Consider the following 22442-nt stretch of genomic DNA (forward strand, 5'->3'; position numbering starts at 1 on the left):
TCTGAATCTCCCCTATGATGCTGAGAAAATAAAATCAATTCATATTGCTCTGAAATTCTATTTTTGCCACTGCTGACATCCCAAACTTTATCAACAAGAAGACTACAAAAATCCTCACCCTGGTCCTCATTTCCAGCAGAGAGGCTCACAGCCCAGTCAAGTAACACAGCAATAATCTCTCTTCCACTGAGAATACTTTTATTCACAAGGCAAAAATTGGAGTTAGACTTTTAGGTAGTGGGCAAGGCACTCGCAAAGTGAGCAAATCTATTTTTGCTCATAGAACTAATTTAATGTTTAAGTGCAACAAAAACACTAAATTAGCCATGAAGATCATGCATATCCAACGGCTTTCACCAGACATGACTGTGACCCAGGCCTCTAAATACAGAAATCTTTCAGTCATAAGGAATCAACTCTATTATTTTCTGCTTCATCAGATATGATGTTTCCTTTTGACCAGCCATAGAAATATAATTTCTATTATAATAATTAAACATTTATTAAAATACTATATATTTAAGAGTTAATATATGGTCTCTCTCAGTAATAAAATATGGAATACTCTTTTTATCTATGCTATTTAGATCTCAAAACTTAAAGGAAAAACATTCATGCTGAAAATAGATCAATGTACAGCACTAGGTCAGAAATAGCATCTCTTGATTAAAACCCCAAGAACTTGCTGTGAAACTGTACATTGATTACAATTCACTTTTTCCTTTCATCCACATATTTTGTTTCAACATCTGGCAGTGAGTGGAATACAAACCCAGATTATCTGACACTGAAGCAAAACTAGCAGCCTCAGTGTGTCCATCCTTCTGGCAGACTCCAGGTCCTGTCTGTCAGAGACAGACTGCTCTGTGTCTTGTGTCATATCTCACGCATGCAGGGCACAGCAGAATGTCACATTGCAATCCTGGGTGTTTCATGCCTGGTACTTCATGCAGTTTCCTCTTTGCAAGTCTCCATGTCTCTCTCAATGAGGCATATGCACACACTTCCAAACAAATAAGCTGTGTTTTCAAAAAGATATTAAATATGAGATATAGAAGTGATGTTAAAAGAAATGGCTAACACAGCCAAAAGAAATTCTCATTAAAAGTATGATGTTCTGAATATTCATGTGAACATTTTAAGTTATTAAATATTAGCTGTTCACATGAACATTTGGGATATTTATTTAGTCACAAATATGTTTTTCTCTGTGTACGAACAGGAAAGCAAGCACATGGACAAAAGGCTGAAGGCTGAATTTAGCTTTGCATTGCTGTGGACTGTCCATGCGCAGTGCTGTACAGATTGTGGCAGTCGTGGCAGGAACACCTACCTGCAGTCGTCCCCTCCAGCACTGACCACGTATCTGTCTCCACTTGTGAATCGAATATTTGTTAAGTGGGCAGAGTGACCTAAAAATCGTTTGTGTTTTGCCTGGAAAAAACCGAAACAACAGAATGAGAGAGTCTAAATATTCTGTAACCTCCTAAATCAGAACAGGCATGCATGTTTTTATCTACCTTTTTATTGCATCACATATTTATAATGTTAGAAAGATATATAGGTTATCAAATGTGAAAGATCTCCTGAAGGAGAACTCCTATTGAGCTGCAATGCAGATTAAATTGTCAGCCAATAAGAGAGCACTTGCAAATTGGAAAGAATGCTCAAGTTTTCTTTCAACACAAAAATACTAAATACATCTTGTCACATGACTAACTTCCAAGTTTTGTGTAAAATTCCTGACACTGAAAAACAATTATTTTCATTGCAATTGTGTGAGCAGTTTACCCTGTGCAGTCTCAAATCCTGAAAATTAACAGTGAAAACAAATGTCAAAACCATTATAAATTAAAATTACAAAAACTAGTGAAACAATTTAACAGTGTTAGTGAAAAATCTGTAAACTTTTCATCCATGAAGATCCACAGATGGGACTAAAATCACCATCTATCTTCCTCATCTGTCAAATGGATCAGAGATGTGGAAATTACTACGGGCTTTGAGATTTTTCATTAGGCAGGCAGTATGCTAAAGCAGACTGGCAGACAATATCAACACCTACAAGAGGTTCTAGCAAGAGCTCCTGCACAAAATGGTGGGGAAATTCTGATGTGGAGCATGCGATGCGACTATGGAGCTAAGGAGGTACTAAAAAGCTACAAATTAAGAGAAGAAAATATTTCCATCATATGTCTTCTAGAGAAACAAGACAAGATCCTAATATCAACAGTACTTGTTGTTGTAGCCAGGCAAAAACAAGTTCTTACAAATTTTTCAGGACATGGAAAGTCAAAGAGTTTGACCATGCCAAAATCATCGCCTGTTACGAGATTGATTCCCGAGTGAGAGACACAAGCACAGTTCACATCAGCTTTTTCAGCATGCCTGGACCAGATTCCAATCACTTCGTCCCCTAGAACACTGAAACAGAAGACCAAGAAAGGTTTTTGAAAAACACTGCAAAAACAAGAGTCAGATAATAGATCTCATATTCTAACTGGTTCTATAAAAATGCAATGTTTACATTTTATTTTCACACATGCACACCTTATGTAGCTTTTATTCTGTAATTAATTTTTGAATCATTCCATGATTGCCCCCCTGTGTACTGAGGGAATCTGCTCTGTAGTGCTTTTTGCTGTACTGCATTTAGGGGAGCTGCTGCCAGAGCAGATGGGTGTGTTAACAGAAAATATCTGACTGAAGGGATTAAATATACTTTTAAATAGTAGGTGCTTCTCCTGGAAGTTTCAGGTGTAAATACATGAATCATTTACCTTGTCCAAGTAGCCCATGTTATTCTGTCAATCACAGCCTGGTCCACAAGCTGCTTTCCTGAAGGCACTTCATATACTTGCCTTTTGTAAGACCCCGTAGAGACCTTTGAGGTGACCACAGAAAATTTACAATAAGTTAACTTGTTTCAAAAGAGAAAATATAATTCCAGAGGGCTTTGAAAAGCATTTTTGTGACAGTTACTTTTTACTCCATAGAGTACCAGCTATCAAGAAAACTTAGTCAATGAGTTGAAAATTCTCAAAAATCTATACAAGCATATAGCAATAATGAGAAAGCATAAGAGATCTTAACATTTAAATGCCTAATTAGTAAAAGATAACTGAAACAATTCACATTCTGCATGCATGTGTTAGTATGTCAGTATATACAAATAAGGCAAAATAAATTCCTATCTTTAAAATTGACACAAAGGTGTTCCTCTTGGGCTGTAAATATTAATTTGATAGTGAGAAGAATTTATTTCTCCTTTCAGATGCAAATAAAATATAGAAAGCATATTATATTTACTTTCTTTTCATTTTAAGAAATGTCTTCAGCCCTCCTATAGTTGGCAGTTGCGACACCATGACTTTGGTGCTGCTCCACCAAGTCTAGCACTAAAAAGACCTGTAATGCCATCATGCTGATCAGAGGGACAAAGAATTTATAGATCCCCAGGCCCTGCAGAATGACAGACTGTACTCCTTTCTCTTGTAAGATAGCCCATCAGCATCAGAGGTAAAAAGGCAGGGAGACACATCACAGGAGGTTTGAAACCTGTCTCTCATTTCTTTGCTTATTTTCCATATTTGAACTCCAGGAAAACTATTCAAAACTAAGGGCATCCACTTACCACTACAACCAACTAAGTCTAGTGACAGCAACATACTCCAACACTTAGGTACAAAACTTAGAAGCTGTCAAAGGAGAATACTTGCAGAGTATCTGTCACAAGTATGTTTCCCATTCAGTACCTTGAACCATTAATGACTGATACCTGGAGATAAGAGCTATCAGCAGAGAAGTCCATCTGGATCACAAAACTTGGGATATCCTTACAATAGCTGATCCGATTTAGTGTGGGACCCAAAGTCAGATCATAAAAATCCACTGCATTCTCACTGGAACCAACTGCTAGGTAACGAGAATCTGGGCTAAACCTGAACAGATAAAAGGGTTTCATGAGCACAGGTTGGCACTTACAACAGATTATAGTATTTGAGAAGTGCAGAAATTTCCATTTCAGGTGTCTGCTATCCAGAACTAGAGTGATGCAGAATATTCAGTCTGCTAAGCAAAATAACTTCTGAAATTAAATTTTCAGAGAATGCATATTCAGCAGAAGGTGGCAATATTTTTGGTACAGATTACACATATAAGTGAACTGGTAACATCTCTTGAATAACTCTGTTCATTATCTCATTTCATGACCCCCTCATGGTCTAAGAACTTGTGACATCCCCCTGATGACACTCTGACTCCCTTATGCTATACTTACAAGGTTAAAAACTGGAAAACTGAAGTACTCTAACTGAAGAAAAGCTAGTTCTTCTAGATGAAATATGTTGAATAAAAAGATGTAAATCCAACCTTTTGTTTACCCAGTGTATCTTTGCACACTGGTTTCTTTCTTCCAGTTTTCCTTTCTAGTCTTGAATCTCAGCAGTTTCCTGAGCTGAACAAATCCCTCACAGCCACTTCTGTGTTACTGGGGAAGTTTCTTTATTTCTATTCTCTCTAAAATATATCTTGGGACAGCTTTCCAGCTCCAGCAACCCCCTGACTCCTAGCAGAGCTCTTCTGCAAGGTCTCTCTTTGCTTATATTTCTCTCCCATCACACTCTGCTCTCCAAAAATTTCCTTAACTGATTATAACCAATTTATCTCACACAAGAAACAGTTTGTTCCTCCATGCAGGAAACAGAAGCAAAATTTTACTTCTAACTCCTGTCTAACAAACACAACAAAGTGCAAACTGACAGACATTTCCATTATCTCTCACAATCTAGTCTTCATCTCTAAGTGTCTGATCTCATTTTACCTTCTAGGAGTGCCTTCCCTCAAGCATGTGGACCACACACAACCCTCAGTGTCACTCATTGATTCTAGCTCTCTAAAATATCATTGCAATGTTTCCCAGAACACAGAATTGTATTTTTAAAAAGCAAAAAACTAGAGATTTCTAGCACACTACAATAGACCAGGAATAATATTTTCTGACCTGATATCTTGAATTGCTGATCTTCTGTCCCTTTTTTTCCCCCAAATTTTTAGAGAAGTGACAAGCAGGATAATAAATTCTCCATTCTTCATGCCAATAGCTACCATATCACCTTCTGGGCTGTAACAAACAGTACGAGCTGCATGTCCTAAGCTGACTTTATTCAGCATCTTCTGCGAAGAAATAAAAACCCAGAATAGTAACTGCTACTATTTGTCCACATTTTAAAAGCATCTTATGCTAATAGCTCATTAACATGCTAACAGCATTACATGGATAATTTTCAGAGTACAATAAAAAAACAAGTTTCAAGTCTTCAACACCATCACAAGTCTATTTTTTTTCTCTAAACAAGTATTCTCTAACACCTACCTTTTCAGCAATATCCCAGAGTCTTACTGTGCCATCTTCTGCAGCAGAAAGGAAAAAGTCTCTGGATGGATGTGTTGCTAGGCCCCAGATGGGTCCATCCATATGACCATTAATTAGAATGTTACATGCAGCATTTTTCTCTCCAACTTCAATTATTTCAGCATTTCTTGTCCCAACAAGAATTTTGCCCTTAAACAATAGTGAAAGAATTATCTCTGATAAAAATACATTAACCTCTCATGATGAACAGTAATTAAAATATTATCTAGAGCTATAGTTCTGTCAAGAAAGTTTGCTGAAATCAAGTTATTAAATAATCAAAGAAAATTTATTTTTTAAACTCCTCTGAGTTATTAAAGTACAAAGCTCTGTAGATAGCATGATACTGGCTGAGTTACTGCTTGTCATTTGATATTTGATATCAAAGTGTGAAAAGAAAATAGAAATTAAATCCTTAATTAGTCTTCAATAAAAATATATATGGAATATTGTTCTAAGAAAGACTGAGATCTCACAAACTAGTTGTTTTTCTGCTACAATATCAGTTGAAGACACCTTCTAGTTTAGCCTGTAATTTCAAATACTAGCTAGAAGAGAAAGCAGAACTAATTTATCTGATACTCAGAAATCAACCACAAATGATGAGCTTTATCTTCTGGTCAGGCAGCTTTGTTTACCTTGCCCCTGCAAACAGAGCGAACGCAGTCTGTCATTTGTCCTGTCTCTAGTCTGAAGGCACGACATCTTTTCAGCTCCTGGTCCCACAGCTTGACTGCCCCTCCTTCCTTTGAACTGTGAAGACATCAGGAAGAACCATGAGTACAACAGCTGCCACAAAAAGGACAATTAATAGATGAAAGAACTACATTATTTAATGTACTGTACTGCAAATGAGGCATTTTAGTATGTTTTAACAGCTTTGATTGCTGAATAATCTTACAAAGAACTTCAGAATGTTTAATCACAATTACTGATTTGTACTATTATTATTATTATTATTATTAAAAGAACAATAATGAATTATAAATTGATACTCTTTGCAATAATATATTTTTTGCTTCCCATTAGCACTGTTTGACATATGAATGATCATTATACTCAGCAAGAAGATTTTACCAAAACAGGCTGGTGAACTGCAACTAAGACAGAAAAAAGTACACAGTCTTCCTAAATGAAAATTTGTTTTGCATACTGTCAATACTTCATTTTCCCACAGGAGATGAATTCTGGGTTCTTATTATTATTCGATACTATTTGTTTCAGGTCAAATACTAATGATTAAGAGCCTCTGAAGCTAAGTGGTAGAGAGAACACCCTCCAAATAAAATCACAACAACATTTATAAATACCAGAAGGGAATATTTCAAGCACAGAAGTAAGTAAGTTTTCAGTTGGGTCTGAAAATACAAGTGGCCTGTGTCCTGCCAAATGTGGCACTATCATGTCACCAGATGGACTGTATTACAGCTGAAGCATTTACTTATCACTAGGAAGGCACAAAAAAAATTAAAATGCTTGAGGAGATATTTTGCTTGCAACCCCAGGAACAAAGAACCTTGCTGTACCTTAGATTTGAGAGAAGACAGCTTGCCTCTGCCATCATAACTAAGCACCTCTTTCCTTTGAAAGAAGTTGTGCATCATACTGCTATAAAATTTCTGATTCATATATTCAATCCCAGCTGTGCAAATCCCTTGTGTTAACAACCTCAGTACAACTTCAGTGAAAGAAGTAACCTACAAGGACTAGGTAGCTTTTTAGTGCTTAAAGCTAAATGGCTGCTGGAGCTAGAAAATCTATAAGAAAATCTAGAAAATCTAACCATTCTATGATTCTAAATTTCAGACTAAATGCTTTCTCTTATAATAAATGGGGAAAATATCTGAGTTGAAGCTCATATGGGATTACCTCCACTTTGGAGGTGGTGACTGCTCTTTTCTTAATACCTATCAGGAATCTGAAAGGGACTACTCTTCTACCTTTAGTGTCTCAAATAGTGTTGATGGGATGAATCCAAATCATTTTTAAAGAGAAAACATACATGCAGAAAAAAAAAGGAAAAAGAAGACTCACGGCCTTTCCTTGCCTCCTGTAACAATCAAGCCATCCCTCAGTGTAGTGTACATGGTGAACACAGGTCCATTGTGAGCCTTGGCCACAATTCGTATCAACACATGATCCTTCCAAACACAAACATCTCCACTGATAGTACCTGTAAATGTCAAGTTATTCTGAAAAGGGGAAAAACATACTCATCATCTGATTCTGAGTAAGGTAGGAAGAAAAACATTCAGAAATCAACACAATTTGCATTTAGAGGCTAAATTGCTTTTGTTTGCTGCTGCAGAAGAGGAAACTGTGGAAGAGGCAATAAGGACCTCCAGGGACAAAACAATGAGCTACCATACTCCTTCTTGAAGTCTGAAAGATGCTTTTTTATAGCTTGAAGAAAATCACTGCATTTCTTTTTGCAAGAAAAAATGCAATGACTTAAGCTTCAGTCATATGGTTATCTAAACTTTCAGCCTATCAGGTGTGCAACGTGTGGCAAAAAAAGTAGAATACCACAATAAGTACTGACATTCTACACAGGCACACAAGCAGGCAATTTGCACCCCCTTGCTATATACATTATGCTTGCAGTAACTATTGTGTTTAGGTGAAGAGACTCACACAATCACAGCAACCTTTAGTTCAGGAAGAAAACATTTTGACTTAGAATTAAAAGCTGCCTTTTCTTTAGTTCTGCTTCCTGCTCTTGAAAGGTAATAAAAATAAATTTAATTACTTCTGAAATTAAAGTGGTATTTATTAGGATTCCAACAGGAACTGGTTATTGAACAAAACTGGTTTAGTAACTTAGATGAATCCTCAAATTCAGTATCATGTGTAGTATTATCATGTTTCAAGAGTATCAGTACACGTGCACATGTGGCACAAACACGTTCATTGACTGAAGTGGGTTGATGCTCTACATCCTTTTTTTTAAGGGTGCCTGTGTGTGGCTCTAATAAAGTAAAAGAGGACTGGAAATGAAGCTGAGAGCAGACCCTCAGACAATCCTCCCAGCATTATTGTTGGGATGTTTCCACCTTCTGTTTAGGGAGAGCTGAACAAGCTCCTTCTGAGACAAAATCAAGAAGAGAACTCCCAGAACTGCTCCCTACAGAAGTATGGAGAACACTCCATGTTTGGTTTTATTCACTTTGCACAGCTTTTTAAAAAACTCCTGGAAGCTTTGCATCCTCAAACCTCACACCAAACTTCAGGTCATGCAGCATACAGCCTGATTCTCACACTAAGAATCTGTCTCTTCCTAAGAAAGTTTACAGAGCTTTCCCAAACGTCTGACTAATGCCTGGGCTGGGCATCAAAATAGTTATAATTTGAAAAATATCTTGGTGTTTTGTAAGACCTTAATATAAATCAGAGAGACACCACTGTGTAAAAGAGATAGTGTAGCAAAAAAGGCAACCACAGGCAAGTTAGAGTTTCAAAAATCAAAATCAGTGTAAATTTCACTCTGGACCAAACAGTCAGTTGGTCAAACAGGACAGAAATGCAGACAAATCAATCAAAGCAAAGGACCACTTTACAAAAGGTATCTGTGCCTTTCTGTGCCGCTGAAGATATGAGTACTGCTCATGCAGAGCAACTCCAGTGCAGCAATGCTGTGGTACTTAGCAAGATGGCCTGCACACGTCCAAAAACCCCAAAGCAAAAGAAACCCCTAATGCAGTTGCCTTACAGCATCAGATATTAATGAATGCCCCAGGACAACACTGCTCTCTGATCACCCATGAGCAGTAGCACATTCAAATGACAAAACTATCACTTTCAGGTGGGCATAAAATCAGCTTCATTTCTACTGTTTGGTTCTTGCACTCTAGACTCAGTTTTGTTTTACCTGGATTAAATAACAAGCAGCGTGTTATCAGTTCAAGGTATCTGTGGTTTTTTTCCAGAAAACATACAAACCCATAGTCTTTTCTACTCTAAAGAAAGCTGGTACTAGTTCTAGCTAGCAGGTAAGTATTAGGAATGCTAAACTGAGTTTAAACTGAGTAAAATAATTTATATACTCATCAGCAGGTTATAAAAGTCTCATTGAATTGAATAAAGGCAGAAGGGTAAAAAAAGTTTGGTTTTATGCATTTTCAGGTGGTTTGTTGAAGTACATACCGCTCCAAAAGCTACAGAAAGCATCGTCTGCATGCGAGCGTCTTCTATGGAGCTCAGCAGCCCTTTTTTACTGAGGAGAGCTCTTCCAGCCAGTGTCCAGAACCTTACATGTTTTACTCCCACAGAAACAAACTGTGTATCTGAATCTGGCCTGAATTCTGCTACAAATATACGCTGGTTATGACCAGCCCGGCTGGCAATTTTGGCACCTGGCAGAAAGAAAATGGACATTTTGAATTTGCTGAGAAAAATACACATTTCTGGTTAAAAATGTTAAAGTAATTCTGACCCATATGAAGATTCCTCAGTTGGGATCCTTAGCTGCCATTCTGAATGCGTATCAACCCTTAAAGATGAACACAGGCATGTTCTGACCACACATCCTTCATCCGACCTAAGACTGTATAAGATGGACATTGCATCCATCCCCACAGGATCTATCAGACAAGCTATGAAACACCACTTGTTATTAACTTAATAGCTGATATCTAAAATTCTGAGAGTCACTAGTTATCAACAGCAATCCCCAAAGAGAGAGAAAGTAAACCTTAAGACTAGAGAATCAGATCCATAACCTGGGCATGGCTTTGTCAGGCAGAAAAGAGACAAGGAAAGGAGCTCAAATCTCTTTAGCCTAAAGCAGAAATACAGATCAAAGCTGATCTGAAAACATATAACATAGCTTAAGGCAGCAATTATATAAGATGCATAGAGGAGTTATCCTGGCACCCCATTTCTGCAATTTGCAACTTTTGGGAATAATTTCAGGAGTATGACAACCTCGTCAGTAATCAGACTTCAGAGAAGAATAAAGTAGTAATAATAATAATGATGATGATGACAATTTTTAAGAAAAGAAATCCCTACATTATTCTTACTGGAAATCAGTGAACTATCTTGATCTTTACACAATCGTTTCAAAGGAGATATATTCAGCAATCACTAGAAAGGGTAAACACATCTATTTTAGATCTTGTACAGAGCATAGTGCACAACATTCATTGTAATAATTTTTGATCAGCTGATGCTTTAAGGTTACACTTGCTCGTGACTCAAGCCAACATATCTCTAACAATGTAAACAAAACCAGTCTCCTACCTTCCTGCCACTTCCAAATGGTAATGGTGTGTTCAGGATCCAGCCCTACGGACAGCAGCAGTTTGCCAGTGGCACTGAAACTGATGGAGCAAACGCCCTTGGAATGGTAGCACCGCAGCACCGACAGCGTCTGCTTGTTCATTGCATCCCACACGTGAATAGAAGGAGCTGTAGCTACACAAACAGAAAAACATGCCATTAGTAGTCATTTTGAAAATGTGTAATGATTTACTTATCGAAGCAGTTAATACTTTTTATAAGACAAAATTCCTGTGATCAGATGGGGGGAAAAAAGGAAAGAAAAGAAATTTTGGCCTCCATTAGGAAAACAATTTATGACAAACAGGATCATTAGGTAGGATGAACAAGTTGGCCTCATTACATTACCAGAGATGCTAATTTATTGCTTAATTTGTTATGGGACTTGTGAAGCACAGCAGAAGTTCTAAAAGCAAGAGCTGTCTTCTCCTGTTTTTCTCTTATTAAAACATAGAGCAGCATGCTAACTCAAAAACCGTCATAAATAAAGCTGCTCATCAAGAATGTAACTTCTCCATGGGGCTTTTGGACAACTGATGGCTACAGAGAAGTCAGTTTACAGTGCAGGGCCAAAATCTCCTTTCTACAAAATGGCCACCTGTCTGAAATGTTTGCCCTCTTAGGAGAGCATCAGCTGAATCGTCAGCTTGCTTGCTGACACAGAACTATGGTATTGAGTCTGCATTGTTTAGACTGCAAAATCTCTGCAGGAAAAAATGTCTTTCCATGCTACTAATGTATGTGATTATCTCTAACATGATGACAGCTGTTTTTTTCTCAAATGCAATGCCTGCTCAAAAGATCTTCCCATCTATATATAGTTTACAATCTCTGAGCAGCATCTAAGGCATTTCCAGTACAGTAAGATTCTTAAACTTCTTCACTCCTGATCTCTAATAAATTTGACTGCAGAGTCCTAAGGTTTCTGGCTCTTGTCATAGATCCAGATTCACATAAACTAAATTCTCTTTTGGATTCATGCTTTGTGTTTCTAATAGATAAATCTAGGCCCTCAGAGGCATGCATGTGATGGGAAACAGTAGGCACAGGAACTTAGGCAAAATTTCAGCCACATGAAACTCAGTTTTTGAGCACAATTCCACAGCTGTTCTGAAACAGTCTTTAGAACACACTTCCTCATTTCTTTTATTTCCCATTTGAATTTCCTCTCATGGCAGTAACAAGATGTTATCATTACCTTTTGAGAGGTACCACAGCATAGTATGGTCATGCCATTAAAACAGAAAGGGCAGGAGTTGACAGCAACTAGCACTTCCCAAAAATTGTCAGCAACCTCCTTGCTGTTCTTATGGGAAGCTGAGGGAAGGGGAAGATTTATTATGGCTCTGAACTGTTTTTCACTCTTTAACCCTCCTCTTGGTAAAGCTTTGCATTACCCATGAATAGTGCACCTGCTCTATAACCTTGGCCAAAAGTTTTCTTTTGGATGGCAGACTGAAACTCTCCCCTAGTTCTCCTGAATAAGAACTGACAAAATCAATCAGAGCAAGATCTGCAAGACAGAGAACATGGACTCTGAGGTCCTTCCATGTGATGGAGTCCTTCTGAAAGTCTCTGTCCTGACACTGAACCCTGCCTGTATAATCAACACTTTCACAAGACAGATGTTCTAAGGCATCATCTCCTTCTGGGAGCAGTTAGATAAAGCTACCATGGGCTGGCAGGACAGAAAAAATCTTTAGTAAGGTGGACCAAATCTACACAAAATCATTAGGAAACCTTAATTGCCATTCCAGCCTAGTACAAACATTACTGGTACAAGAACACCTGCATCACTGTAGAAGACTGAAAATCTGAACTAGAAAAGCAAAAGTTGTTGGCAAGGATGCCAAAAGCCATCAATAAATTTTAAGTAAAACTATTCAACTTTCTAATGAAAGCAGGCAGCAGCTTGGATTCCAGACTAATGATTCCAGAAAGAAGAAAAAATTTAAGTGTGCTCATTTCAGGCAGTGACAACAGAATTTAGTAATACACAAAAGCTCAAACTGAAGTTGCAGTAGGATGAAGGCACGTGAGACAAGGAAAGTGTCCAGCCACCATATACAGGACTATAGATGTTCTATCATAAAATACCCATATCATCATTGCTTTTTTAAAATACAGGCTAGAAGTGTGGAAAAGGTAACTATATTCTTCCTGCCATCCTTAGAGCAAGTACCATTTGCCATATTTAAGAGAAGTCAACACACATTAAAGATGTCAATGTACATTTGTTCTTACAGAACAACCTTTAGATCCACATGAAGATTATTACACTTTCTATTACACATGACCACATTTATGCATCTCTGAAGATTCTCCGCAAGACAATTATGGCTGCTCAACAATGAACTCATTCGCACATGATGGTGATGAGTTTTTGCAATTACAGTTGAAAAAAAAACATATTAATAAAAAATATCTCAGTCAAGACTGTCAAAATGTCAAAGACCCAAAATGATAGAGGAAAAATTAAACTGACATCATAAAAAGCATTTTGGATCAACGGTAATAACTGCATGACAATTGTACATAAATGTGAAAGGTGATTTGTTTTTTCACTCAGTCACCTAGGCCTCCTCAGTAGAATTTACTTTAGAAATGCATGTTTACAATTACACTCAATTGAAGGTCTAAACCAAATGTTGTCAGCCCCAACATGTCTACAAAACTGGCAAGCATACCCAGGAATGTATTAGAACTCACTAATCACTAAGCAGCAAGAAGGGAATATGCTTCAACAAGAGTAGTTCTTAAGTGTGTTCTATTATTAATTAATTTTTCTATATTTACAGTATGCTGAGCTGTTTTGACTTCTATTCAGTGCTGACAGTAATATGACTGATACACGGGGTTTAATAACCTAAAAATGAATTCACACCACTTATGGCTCTATAAAGCTGCAGATGGCTACTAGATAGACTAACTACACCTGAAGATGTCAAAATTTTGTTTCCCTTACCTGACATATCTGCTGAGTCTCCTGTAATGGAAAAGCAGCAGAAAAATAATTAGATCAGAAATAAGTTAAGTGCTAAAGAAAATATATGCCACATTCAGTGTAGTTTCTTAACACACACACCTTGATGTCATCTTTTTGCATTGCAGCAGCACCAATACTGCTGTTAAAGATGACTAATTACTGATAAAAGGAGGTTACATCAGAAATAAATCATAGAATGAATATTTTGAATGAATGAATGTCTTTTGATTTCCATTTTGAGCTACAACACAAAAATCTAGTTTTGGTGTATGTTAGGTCGCTCTCAGCCAAAATAAATGAAAAACATATTTTTTCATGTCATTGATATTTTAAAAAAATAAGTGAGAAAAAATGTTAAGAAGAAGCATGTGAGTACCTGAAGATTCAATAAATCTTTTTAAATCATGATGGTGACACTTTTTGTGCCAACCATACCAGTAGGAAAAGTAGCAGCAGTTCTTTATAGAGTATATACACTCGTCAACATCACTTCAAAGTTAGAAAATAAGTGCTGTTTTAAGATATTTCACTTCCAGCTTATTTTTAATTTTCTGCTTTAAAGTATATGTAATTTCTAAGTGTCATCTGCCTCTGATTGGTATGCCTTAATCCACATTACAAAACAGTTAATAACTGTCCTACTGCAAGTTGATGCAGAAATAATTATGAAAATAAAAAAAGGATTAAGTCCTGTGTTTTGTCTCAGGTAAGATGAACAATGTAGAAGAAAAATTTTCACATCCCTCCACTACAGAAAGGCAAATAGGGCCAGATTAAGAAATATGATGAAAAAGCAAATTCTTAAAGGCAATAAAAGGTTTGTAATTCCTGCAAATGTTCAAACCATAGACAAATATCTGCTGATGATTTTTTCCATTTTAATAATTTCCATTAAAAAATTGTTTTAAATGATGTGAGGCAAGAAACTCACCAGGAAAGAAAGCTATTTTAGCTAAGAGGCTACTATTATCAATGAGTCAATTTTAATGAGACAGGCACCTAAAAATCCAAAAGACACAGGAAAGCAGATAATAAACTCTGCAGAACTGATTTTATTTATATGAAACTTCTAAAACAAACCTAAAGGAAATAAAAAGTTATTTTGGCTGAAATCAAATAAGGGTTTTTTTTTTATTCTATGCCCTGAAGAAAATAATGTGGGTTTGAATCTCCTGAGAACCAACGGAAGATATGAAAACTACAACCAGATTGTAGGGCTAAAAAAATCACTTCTACAAAATCTAGAAACAGCAATTTCTACCAGCTATGCCAATGTAAAACATGGGAGTTTTTTTTTTTTTTTTTTTTTAACCTGGTTAGTTAATAGACCTTTATGTCACCATGAAATATATACACATTTTCCCTCTATATCTCAGTTTATCTGTAGGGAACCCCATTAGGGTTTTGGTTTTGCCTTTAATAATACAACTATAACCAACCACCAAGTAGGTGTTATAAATCTACCTGATCAGGTAAAACCTACATAAGACTGACATGTATTTTAAGAAGTGAAGGTTAGCTCTATTCAGCTTCTTTGGAAGGGCAGTGACTCTTTGGAAGGTCGAACACAAGCTGATAATTCAATACAACCAGACTAATTTAATGGGGCTTAAGATTTCTGAAAAAATAGTTTTTATAATACTCCAAGCAAAAGATAAGTGTAATCTTTCATGCCTCAATATTTTTTGTCAACTTTATTCAATTACACTCAAAGGAACATATAAAGAGGACAGGTAACTGAGTAACACTCATACAAACGGAGATAGCATAATCAAATATTTTTATAATTTATCATGAATTTACAAGGTCCTGATTGCATGCTGTTAATTCTTTTTACAAAAATACAAACATACCTACTTGGCCAGTTGCCACTATGTTGGTAAACTTGGGGTGCTGATTCACAGTGAGGCACAAAATATCATCATTGTGTTCCTGGTAAAATGACTGAGAGCCTAAAAATAAGAAAAGAAATTTCAAACCTTAGTTCAACTTTAATTAAAACATTTATACACACATAGACATGGCTAATGTTTGAAAATTTTATAGTATTTGTTAGAAAACAGCATCATGGTCATGTTGCATTTTGAAGCTTAAAACCAGAAAACAGAAACTCCTAATTTTTTATCTGGACTTAATACACAGCACTCAGTAACTCTAAACAATTCCCTCAAGTTTTCCATATGAAGTTGCTTAACTATCTCAGAAACAAATGACAGTGTGTACTTTTTTAAAGGTCCAAGTTATCTAAATTAACTGGGTTATTGTGAAAGAATGTACGTGATTCAGATGACTGAAAAGTAAACCAAATCAAAATATTAACTTGTTCTTAGAAAAAAAATTAAATTACAATTACCCCATTGTTCAGCTCTTTTAGTTTCTGTGATCATTTCAATATGCAAATTTCAGAAAGCTAATACAAAAAGAACCCAAATCTTCACTTCCTTAAAGCTCAGCCTCCAGGAACATTTCAGTACACTTGTTTGCTTATGCAGCTATTATGAATATTCTATACAGACTGAAATTTAGGAACAAATAATTTTTTTTCACATACTTTTACAATACTTAAAGTATATTAATTACTTTATAAACTGCAACTCCATGAGTGTGAAGAAACATTTTCCCTCCAGTGGGTTTTCTCCTACCTGTTGCCACATTATACAAGATGCCAACAGATGCAGTGTGATAAATTACATCAGCACCATCATTCAAATAGTGCACATTGTTTCTGCAGTCCTTGCCTCGGTACCCAAATACCAGCTCCAAAATTAGGTCCTAAAAAAGATATTCACATCAGTAGATTTACCAAACCTTAAAGCAGTTATGAACTTCACATTCCTCTGTAGGATTTAATTTTTTAAATTATGTCCTTATGTAGTAAGTGACGTGTCAAGGCAACAGAAACTGGGCTGGTGTCTCCCCTGTCAGTTTACAGAGCTGCTCATTCTTGTCACACACAGCTGTGTCACCTTTTTCCCCTCTCAGGGGGATGCTGCAGAATGTGCATATAATACACACAGACATATATATACACTGAAAGAGATACTCATACACATGCATATAAATAAATAAAATGCAGTGAAGAATAAAGTTCTTATAATGCAGAATACAATAAGAAACAAATAATGACAAACAGTGGTCCACAATTTAATTCCAGCCAGCAACTTGAAACCCAAATTACAGCCTAAAACTTCTAGAGCACTGATGTCAAAAAAGCTGTTTATTATGCTACACCAAATATTTTACAGAATCAACAAGATTTGGGTTGGTAAAGAACTGCATTTTCTAAAGTTAGATGAAATTTTCACTTCAGAATAATCAAAAATTGGTATGTTTATTTGCAACTGCCATGTAATGAAAAAACAGGTGCCAAAGCTAAACTCATATTTAATAGAATTTTTAAAATTATTTTTAAAACTCTTATCATGATGAATTTAAATGGAAATTTTAAAATAAATTCTAAGAAGATTGGAATTAAAAAATGCTTAGTTTTATTAGCAACAATATACCCTTTAACAATCCAGTTATCTATACAAGGCATCCTGCTTTCTACAGCCAGTTCTAAGGTTTCATGATTACTAAGAATTGAGTTACACTCCATTTTATTTGCAAGAAAAAGAAATATAATCTTTTATTATTCACAAGAAAAAATTCTCTCCCTCTTTTTCTACTATTTGCCCAGTATCCACTATTTCCACCTTTGATATATTTAGAATAAAACAATCATTTAATGTGTTCATAAGTGTGCCAGTTTCTGGCAAAACAAAATCCTAAAGGAAGAAGAGAAGAGCACCATTTTTCTTACCTCTATGGGTCTCTTTTTTTTCCCCACATTATTTGTCTGCAGTTTCTCCGGCTGAGGCAATGCCCTACTAACTGGAGGTCTGAAACAAAGAACTGTGAATAAGAGAAGGCTGTCCGTCACCCATTCCATGCTAACAGTAACCTTCCAACCTGCTAAGGCTTTGGGAAATCTTACAGCCTGTCCTACTCTACTCATATTCATCTTCAAAATAAATACCTATGTCAAAGGAGAAGGACAAAACCTAAAAATCCTTTGTTTAACATGCTAGGTTCTCTAATTCTTCAACAATCCATGGGGTTAATGCAAAAGCTTGTTTTAAAGTGACTGAGCACTTTTTAAATATTTTTAGCTTTTTCAAACTATGTTTTTAAGGTACTTTCATCTTCTCTGCAGTAAATTTACTGAAGAGAGGCTAACCTGATTAATCTAATAATGCCTGCGACATGCCTTCAGCAGACCCCCTAAGGTTTTTTTCCTATTTTTGTAATAGTTTGTAAAGAACTCCAGATGCACCTGCCCATCCACTCCTACATCAACTGAAATGTGATATTGATCAAAGCTTACGTGGAAGAAAACCAAGACCATGCAAATGCAGGAGTAATAGCCACAACCCATGTTCCACTGTTCTGAATAGCCCAGATTTAATTAAGAACTCTCAATTAGATATGTTTAACAAATATTCATAACAACTTTCACATTACATTCAACTGTACCTATACAAAGAAACACAAACAAATAAGCTTTATTATTAAATATATGCAACTATTCCTAGTAATTTGCAGGAGCATTGGTTATTGATTCCATAGATGCAGCATTTGTGGCTGTGATAACAATCCTTTAAGCTTGATCTTTAAGAAGAACAATTCATTTTAAAATAAATTCTATGTGTAAATTCAGTGATATCCAGATTATTTAATCCAGTAGGCAGTGTAATACACTAATACCAAACATGAAGCAATAGGTTGCTTTCATATTCCTTTTTAGTATGAAGTACTTCTAATTTCATCTCTCTTCTTGAGTGATGACTTTGATTCAAAATAATGACTGTCTTTTCTCAGAATGATAGAATATGATTTGTTTGTACACTCTGTAGTTTGAAGGACAGGTGAAAAGCATTTTCTCAGTAATTCAAATAAAATACCATTTTCTTGGATTTATTTCTTTATTGTTCCTGCCTAACTTTAGAACAAATGTTAGGCATTCGTTCATTTGATCACTCCAGCACAGAAGTCTTTGAAAGACTTTATGTTTTAAATTTCTCATTTGTCATGGACAATTCTGCAACAGTCTCACTACTAGTCCTCTAGAAATTACCAAAACACAGCATAAAAAGCCCTTCTTCCACTTGTCAGCCTCACATTTGACACAGAGCACTCAAACCTCATCTCTTTCGTCTTCTCCTACCCTGGCCCTAATTAACTTCTGTCCCTGAAACAAAGAGGGAAAAATGAGTTGGAGGGAAAAAAAGGGAGAAAAATTAAATATAGCAGAAGAACATATTTGAAGTTTGATGAAAGCAGTAGAAACTGAAAGGACATGATTCTTCTAGAGGTTTACTTTACTGGAACTGAGTATTTCTCTGCTGCTTGGTTCTAAAATGTAGCATTTTTTTAACATTTGCTGTCTGTAAATCCCTTGTGCTAGAAAGGGAGAAGAAGCAAAACAATCTCACATTTTACAACTACTTGAGAAGACCATCTATACTTAAAGGCTCTACAAATGAAAATAAACACAGGTTGATATCATCCTTAACTAATCATGAGAGTACATTCACATATTACCACACAACAGAATAAAGTGAATGTATATTGGCCAGGAAAACCTGAGAACTTTTACTCAGCTGCATTATCTCACAGGTCACCTAAACAATTTCTCTAAGTATCTGGCCAGGAAAGGCTAATTCTGTATTGATCCAGAGCAGTGGAACTGGAATGCAAATTACAAGCACATATGGATTCTCTTCCCAATTAAGTTTCAAGATGACTTGAGGATGAAGGATATGAGAATACATCTTCCAAGTCCTTTTTTGTGAGTGAGAGCTGAAAATGTTTTTAATTTGTTGTGTAATGTGCAGCAAAGTGACTAATGGCATATACAACACACAGTGGTCATATACTCGCATGCATAACTTGCTGCATGCTCAAAAACTGTGTGGAAAAGATGGGAAAGACAGCATGAATAACATGTTGGGGTGAATTCACATATGGATAGGGTCAGTTTTCGCATGGGGAAGGAGAATTCCAGCCATCTATCATAAGGGAAATAAATACCTCAATATTGGCACTTTATTTTCAAAAATAAAATATATTTGGTATATGTATTTTAATATTTGTTGTTATGAAAACATAAAAATCAAGTACAAGCATTTTGAAGTAGTTTCTGAAACAAAAAATACCTTGTTCACAGTTTTAGACATAGCTTAAATATTACTACCCATTTTTGCATGATGTATTTCATTCCATATTTTCCTCATTGTTACTGAGTATCTAAAGTTACTAACAGAACAAGGAATGATTTTCTGTCATACCACATATGTAAATTACCACCAATTCTTTTAGTTCTGTGGTAATTTATAACAGTGTGATTTACAATATTTATTTCTGTTTTAAAAATACAAGTGTTATTTTGGGCACTATTTGATAGAGCAAATTACAGTAGCTGGTACAAAAGAAAAAAAGTCCCTGTGTTGAACACCAAAATTGCACTTCATACTTAGGGGGACTTGCAGAGAACTTAGCAATTGATTTTGCACTACTCTTCAGCATGAAGTGTCTTGCTCTGCCCTCCCCAAAAGGTGTTGGCAAGCATGAAGTAGAGAATGAATTTTAAGAGTAAGGAGGACTTCTTTCCATTTACTCTTGGCAAGTTCTTCAAAGTCATTTGTGAAACTTCACACAGATCTGGTTTCCATTAGAAGATAATGAAGGGTTTTTTAAGTACTGCCTCTGGACAAAAATTACTTATAATTATTTCATCTGTTCTGTGAGCAATAAGACCCAGTTCACACTCACTAATGCAGACACAGGGAATCTGATGCTCAAATAATTCAGTAACATATAAACCTAGGCAAGTCAGGTGAGACTGTCAGATCATCACATGTAAAACAGCTGTCCACTAGGGGGCTGGAAAAAGTGCTAATATTTGTACTTTAATAAGTATTACTGAAGAATACTGCTTGTGAAACATTGGAAAGTAATAGTTCATGGAGTTGGGGTTCATATTGTTAGGTAAAACAGCATCTAGCTCATTGTATGAAACAGAACTACAATGCATATATATAAATCTCAGATTTTTCATACAGCAATATTCTAAAGAGTGATAGGTGCATGGTATGGCACCCAACATGACAGATGACTTTTTAAGGAAAATGGGAGGTGGCATTAAAAGATGGACTAGATAGGAAAACAAAAGCATTACCTGGAACCTCTTTTCAGCAGCAGATAGGAAAGAGAAAAGGATTACTTATACAAGTTTGGCTAAAAGTTAGGTGCCAGTGAATTATTCATACAGGTAATTATTGCTGACTTCCTGGTTTGTATACTTCTTTTTACAAGGGAATTATTCACTTCATAGACTATATAAATCTATTATTTGTATAGAAAACTCCCATTCACTTAAATGGGAATTATGAACATGTGTTGGCATGAGAATATAATTCTTTGCAATAACTCTACTGTAAATAGAGAAAAAAAAGCAGAAGCAGAAAAAAAACCCCCTCTGAACTATACCAAGTGTTCAGAGTCAGCAAACACAACACCTAAATAACCCAAAGAAAGGCTGTGCAGGTTTAAATTCCTGAAATAAGCTGATGGAACAGTCAACTCAATATTAAAGACAGATGTTCAAGTTTAGTCACAAAAATACATTCATTTATACTAAAATTAATTATCTCAGCTAACCAGAATGTGTGGGGTACTGAGCACTAGTGATATGTACTATTTTTTCATGACTACTTAATTCAGTTTATGTTGATTGAAGATACTTTGCACTGGATAGGTTTCCTCAGTCATATATGATGGAATACTCCTATAATTTGGCCAGCCAAAAACCCTCATTAATAATTAAAGCATGTGGGCATGCACAGATTATTTCCTAATATTTGTAGTATGCATGGGCACTTTACATGAGTTTGATTAGCTGGTACACTTCCATTGGTTTGATAAATTCTTTTTTTAAGAGCCACTAAACAACTTCACTAGGTGAACACTAGTTAGTTTTTCTCACTTATAAGTTAAGCAAAATAATTTAAGGAATAATTTAGGAAAAAAAATCTTGAAAATTAAGAACACAACGTTAACAACTCATCAATTTACAGACTGGTTTTTTTCCCATACTGAAAACAGTGGATTTTACTGGATGTCTTCTACATACTTTTAACTTTATTTTTCAGTGCAAGACTGATGCACTATTTATTCATATAGGAAACAGCTAAACCTTTCCCACAATAAAATCCAAATGTAGCTTGAACAGGTTTTGCAGTAAATAGCATGCAATTCTTCAAGGAGTATGAAATTCAAATACCACCAGATATTTTTCACAGTAAAACAGTGAAAAATTTTAACTGAAATTCCTGGCTGTTTAATTTTGAGATCTCTTGGTACAGCCATTTGTCTGTAAGGTACATTAATCACAGCACTGCCCCTTTCACAGCCACATATCGCCAGCTTCAGGGAGTATAAGAACAGAGTAAGAATGGAGCTTTATTCTCCAGAGGCATCTCCCAGCCTTCAGTGCTGTGCAATTCAGGGAGTAGCACAGTCAGAAGCATTTTCAAAATCAACCATTATAAGAATTTTTTCTGAGTAATTTACCTAGCACAAAAACATACTAGGAAGGAACTCTTTGTAAAGGATAGAAGAAGTTTTCAAATGTGTTTTGTGTTGCTGAGTATCTATAATGTTATTACACAACCAAATTAGACACACAGTACACATCTTTTCACATAAAAATATTACCTATAA

The 22442-nt window shown here is 35.8% G+C and overlaps 1 protein-coding gene across 1 annotated transcript in view; it reads right to left on the bottom strand.

Moving 5' to 3' along the window:
• Positions 1-542: 542 nt before the first annotated feature.
• Positions 543-22442, bottom strand: part of EML5 (EMAP like 5) — a 90063-nt gene continuing 68163 nt past the window's right edge. Inside the window, exons 29-44 of the mRNA XM_030950016.1 lie at positions 20899-20907; positions 17482-17560; positions 16322-16451; positions 15533-15631; positions 13659-13679; positions 10655-10828; positions 9557-9765; positions 7448-7605; positions 6052-6166; positions 5375-5563; positions 5003-5175; positions 3779-3941; positions 2781-2884; positions 2271-2424; positions 1334-1434; positions 543-1019 (exon numbers count right to left, since the gene is read on the bottom strand). Coding sequence (XP_030805876.1) covers positions 983-1019; positions 1334-1434; positions 2271-2424; positions 2781-2884; positions 3779-3941; positions 5003-5175; positions 5375-5563; positions 6052-6166; positions 7448-7605; positions 9557-9765; positions 10655-10828; positions 13659-13679; positions 15533-15631; positions 16322-16451; positions 17482-17560; positions 20899-20907 — 1915 coding nt within the window. The 3' untranslated portion in view covers positions 543-982. The remainder of the gene's footprint in view (positions 1020-1333; positions 1435-2270; positions 2425-2780; positions 2885-3778; positions 3942-5002; positions 5176-5374; positions 5564-6051; positions 6167-7447; positions 7606-9556; positions 9766-10654; positions 10829-13658; positions 13680-15532; positions 15632-16321; positions 16452-17481; positions 17561-20898; positions 20908-22442) is intronic.

Source organism: Camarhynchus parvulus, chromosome 5 (genome assembly GCF_901933205.1).
Source record: "Camarhynchus parvulus chromosome 5, STF_HiC, whole genome shotgun sequence".
Lineage (NCBI taxonomy): Eukaryota > Metazoa > Chordata > Aves > Passeriformes > Thraupidae > Camarhynchus > Camarhynchus parvulus.